The sequence below is a fragment of the Macrobrachium nipponense genome, chromosome 8 (assembly GCF_015104395.2).
Source record: "Macrobrachium nipponense isolate FS-2020 chromosome 8, ASM1510439v2, whole genome shotgun sequence".
NCBI classification, from domain to species: domain Eukaryota; kingdom Metazoa; phylum Arthropoda; class Malacostraca; order Decapoda; family Palaemonidae; genus Macrobrachium; species Macrobrachium nipponense.
The window spans coordinates 33,177,576-33,182,962 of record NC_087203.1 but is presented as its reverse complement, the minus strand read 5'-3'; the positions used below and the strand labels follow the sequence as shown (position 1 = coordinate 33,182,962).

General features: G+C 34.0%; 1 protein-coding gene across 1 annotated transcript; it reads left to right on the top strand.

The window, feature by feature from the left end:
* Nucleotides 1-228: 228 nt before the first annotated feature.
* On the top strand, nt 229-5,001 carry LOC135222651 (cuticle protein AM1199-like). Its single transcript, XM_064260793.1, has 5 exons — nt 229-370; nt 2,042-2,193; nt 3,152-3,238; nt 3,724-3,844; nt 4,788-5,001. Exons 1-5 carry the CDS (start codon nt 353-355, stop codon nt 4,842-4,844), a joined length of 435 nt encoding a protein of 144 aa, XP_064116863.1. The 5' UTR covers nt 229-352; the 3' UTR covers nt 4,845-5,001.
* Nucleotides 5,002-5,387: the final 386 nt, after the last annotated feature.

The window sequence follows — 5,387 nt, the reverse complement described above, 5'->3', positions numbered from 1 at the left end:
GAGAGCACACAAAAAACACAGAATAAATCTCTTTTAGCATTTGTAAAATTCCTGTTAGACACTCTATTAGATAATGCTAAGAAACCTCCTCTAAAAAAAAAGGCAAAAAAAAAAAAAAGTTAGGAAATGGATAAAGAAAAAAAATCTTCCCCCGGAGCGGAAGTCAAACAGTGAAGGGACGTCGAAAGCGGTGTATATAAGCAAAGGAGATAGTTTCCAGACGATCACATCCCGACCCGAGATTCCGAGAGGACGTAGAAGAAGAAGAAGAAGAAGAAGGAGCAGGTATCTTAGCCTTCTACCCGACGCCGTATTCGAGTATACCCGGTTGATAAGTCGAACATTCGGAAGCATGCAGATCTTCAGCATTGTAAGATTGTCGGTTTCGTCTTGACTAACTTTTCACGCCTTCAGAATTGGAAAGGATTTTCTTTATTGATACATTCAGAACAGGCATATTTTCGTAGATTTCAATTATATTTGTAGATTTAAATATGGATATGATTGTGTTGTTTCAAATTATGAAGACTATGGAATTATACCTAAATCCTACACATGGGAAGTTTGGTTATATTCAGATTTTAAAAATGTGCGTATACCTATAAAAATTGTGCTTTTTTTGTTAACATCTTAAACCATCGCCGTATCTCAACATTAAAAAGAAACATAGAAAACGTGTTTTTATTGAAATTATAATAACAGCTTATACATATAGACTTCAAAAATCAAATGAATATGTTGTCTTAGTAACAGTTACATACTTGTATACGTTTGTGAGCTTAAAACTCTTAAAGATGACTTTTTAACAATATTTAAACGCTTTGATAATTTCCACTTCTTAATACTTGAAAACTGTATCGTAGCAACTTTCAAGAACTGCATTTATATTGAGCCTTTCAAAACCGAAAGACTGAAAGACTGCTTTGTCTTAATATTAGTTGAAAAAACTGTGCATATAATTAAATACAAAACTTGGAAGATTTAATAACATTTGAAGAGTGGATGTATATTGAGATTAAAAAAAAAAACTGAAAGACTCGACGTTTCTTTTTTGATATTTTGATAAAAACTAGACCTCTAGGATTATATATGATAATCAGATTATCAAAAAGCAATCTTAAAAAACCGTTATATATTCATAGTATTTTCGTATCAGAATAGCTTTCTTGTTTCCTCATCAATATTCTTAAAGGTTTAGAAATACTCAGAATTTACAATTGAAAGATTATTAATTTTTTGAATTTTATTTTTCTTTAGCATTCAAGATGACAATATGATCACAGCACAAACACTTAGACTAAAGAATTCCCTAGCATGTTAACACCGCTGCCATTTTTTAGCCGAAAAAAACTTCCATCCAATAAACTAACACTTAATTTCAAGTTTTACAAAGATATTTCATGTCCTAAGGCCTTTCGAGTAATTTTACAAAATGCCTTTGTAAATTGTAACGATGGAACATAAAGTTTTTTACAGTAATGGCAACAGATACTACGAAGTTATAGTTATTAGCTAAACCATTATTTACTATTGTGCTAGTTTTTATCGGTGGTGTAAGGTACGAATTACTTGAGATGAAAAATAATAATCGTAATGTTTAATGTTAGAAAGATTCGAAGGTAAGGTATACAGGTGACAGTAGAGTATATTTCTCTCTCTCTCTCTCTCTCTCTCTCTCTCTCTTTCTCCCTCTCTGTCTCTCTCTTACTTTATTTATTTTTATTGTACTTCATTATCTACTTTTTTTATCTGCTATATAACTCACTCGTCTCTCTCTCTCTCTCTCTCTCTCTCTCTCTCTCTCTCTCTCTCTCTCATTCATCTGCTTACCTTTAGCGTCGATGATACCTCGTTTTCCGACGTCAGTTTTCGTGATATATAAATCAGCAATTCTCCCTTGTATTTCTTCAATTATTTATTTTCATTGTACTTATTTTTATTTATTTATTAGTTTATCTATTTATATGCCATGTAACTCACCTCTCTCTCTCTCTCTCTCTCTCTCTCTCTTTGCCAATCGAACAATAACTTCCAACGTCAGGCCACGATACTCCTGGTGAGTCAGGCAGCAAGGACGCACGCCTTCTCTCTCGGCCTCCATGCAGCCACGGGCGGATCAATCCAAACCACGCCCATACCCATCTTGGTGGATGAAAGGACCAACGTCGATTCCCTCGGAGGGTATGGATTCAGGTAAGTCATCAGCCTCTTTATGGATTCATTCATTTATTCAGTGAATATGTCAGTCGTTTTATGACGCTTTGTTTGCTTGTATAGTGTTTTTAAAACGTTGCATGGAACCAGTGGTTATTCAGCAACGGGACCAACGGCTTTACGTGACTTCCGAACCACGTCGAGAGTGAACTTCTATCACCAGAAATACACATCTCTCGCACCTCAATGGAATGCTCAAGAATCGAACTCGCGGCCAGAAATGAATGAGAGAGAAAAAGGTTCACTAAGATACGTTGTGTGGTTAGATTGATTGAGTAATTGCATGCGAATTATCTGGCGTCACACCGTTCTCAGAGCTTGCGAGCCAAAGGCATCGGTTCAGTCGCGCCGAGGCGACCAAGTTACATGCACGCCATGAGCAGTAATGTTCGATGAAGCCGTTTATTTTATATTCTTGGCCATTGAATTCCCTTTTAGGTTTGTGGTAGAATGTGTAAGCTTTGTTTAATGACCTTGTGTAATTATACAAGTTCTGTAGCTCATCATCCACCCGTAGAGTTCAGTGTTTGTCCAAATATAAGTTATATATATAATATATATATATATATATATATATATATATATATATATATATATATATATATATATATATATATATATATATTTATGTTTATATATGTGTGTATATATCGATTAGTTTTCGAAATTTCATGTTGTAAAAAAAAAAGTAAATAAAAGGTAAATCAAATAAAAAAAATAGATTTAGCAAATGAATATCGTAGTGTTACTAACGGTCTTAGAACAAAATTAAGTAGCTTTCAAATTTCTCAGTCTTTTTCGAATTTTTCTAACAGTAGTTTAACGATTAGAGACAATAAACTCATTGCAGGATTTATTGCACGGGTTTGTGGGAACACGAAAGTAAGTAGGAAGCACGAGATTTTTTAGTTACGAATGATTTTCCTCATCTCTCCAGGATCCAAACCGGAAACGGCATTTCCTGGTCGGAGTCAGCAGCCCCCATCGGACCTTTGGGTCAACCAGTCACAAATGGAGCCTATTCGTAAGTCCTGATTCTTTTCATATAATTTCATTCAGCTCGTGCAAGATGTGGATGGATATGACTCATAACTTTAATGTAATATAAATCCGTAATTATCTGGTAAAATGTATTGTTATGTATAAGATAAAACAAAGGCTTTCGAGTTATGTTAAAGTAAATACTGAGGATGAACAACGTTTTACGTGTTCGAAAATCTTCGTTTTGTCTTTTACATAATAATATATAATTGTGGATTTTTATTTCGGGTTATGTTAAAGCAAATACTGAGGATGAATGAACGTTTATATGTGTTCGAAAGTCTTCGTTTTATCTTTTACGTAGAAATAAAATTTCCTATAAAATTGTGGATTTTTATTCGATAACATGTTTTCACGAAATTGTGAATTTCTTACCATACATGATCTATCTCACAGAAACTGTCAAACTGGACGAGTGAGATCAAATTGGCAGGAGTTTTAACCTGTTTTTCTGTCTCCTTTTATCAGCTTCACCCATCCGGACGGTACCGTCCATCACATGACGTACACAGCTGATGCAGCTGGATTTCACCCGGTGTCCAACATGATCCCAACTCCGTTTCCTCTGGAACCGTGGCAGCTGGAACAGGTGAGAAACTCTCTCTCTCTCTCTCTCTCTCTCTCTCTCTCTCTCTCTCTCTCTGTCCTTTTAATCTCTGTGTGCCTTTGATTAGTTTGATTTCCCTAACCATATACTGTGAAGTGTTCAGCGATTTCGTATAAATAACGCTTATTTATAAACGGTGATTCTATTAAGAAGTCTGTCGTTATTTGGATAAATATGAGTTACCAGGTATTCAGGAAAGAATTGATATATCACGTCAAGCAATTACGTGTTCTATAATAATAATGATAATAAAATAATAAAATAATAATAGTATATAATAATAAGTAATAATAATAATAATAATAATAATAATGAACCCCGCACTATAAATAACCACTCAGTCGAATTGGAGGAACTGTGCATAGACCCCAAAAATAGTTATGATAATAATAATAATAATAATAATAGTAAGAAAAGTGATGGACTCCTAAGGAGGTAGGAAATAACCCGGAATCCCACACTAAAAATACCACCCAGTCGAATTGGAGGACTGTGATAGACCAAAATAAATACATAAAAAATGAAATGAAATAAAATAAAATAAAATTATTATTATAATTATTATTTTTTTTTTTTTCCTTTATCACAGTCCTCCAATTCGACTGGGTGGTATTTATAGTGTGGGGTTCCGGGTTGCATCCTGCCTCCTTAGGACTCCATCACTCTTCTTACTATGTGAGCCGTTTCTAGGATCACACTCTTTTGCATGAGTCCTGAGCTACTTCAGCCTCTATTTTTTCCAGATTCTTTGTTATTATTATTATTATTATTATTATTATTATTATTATTATTATTATTATTATTATTATTATTATTATTATTATGACTTTTATTATTATTATTATAATTATGACTTTTATTACTATTACTGATCCCTGCATGCTAGCAGTATCTCGTTATTATCATTACTCCTCTATCACTACAGGTCCGCTTCGCCGAAGAGCAAAGGAGACTTCAGGAGCAATCAGGAGTCACCCAGTAACTTGCTGCTTGAATATTGACTCGTCGTATTACGCTTCCGTTTTTCTTACTCTTTCCTAAAAACATTCTTTAAAACTTTGTTGTTTTTCTTTTTGTTTATTGTTTTTTAAATAATTTTTTTTAATGAAAGGTCGAATAAAGATTGTCTTAAAAAGTTACATTGGTTTTTTCATTTCATCATCGATTGCTTCACATAATCTACCATAACTGTCAGGTGAAAGTCAGTAACGCTTATATGGCTGAATGTTGACTTACTCCAGTGGTCTTTGGACCTCATTGTTGGCCACTATACTCGGTTTTTTTTCCTTCTGCCCACCAGCCTGTGGTGTTTGGGTATGGTAACACTGCGTCCCGGGCTTTAGATAGTTACATTCAGCTTACATTCAACAATAATAACAATATCCTATTTCGAATATCAACGGTGTAATTCGCATACAGTAAATTATCAAAATACTTTTCAGTTGGAAAAGTACACCAAGATATCCTTTCATTTACCTAAAACTTACACATAGCGGAACTATCTAAAGCCCGAGACGAAGTGTTA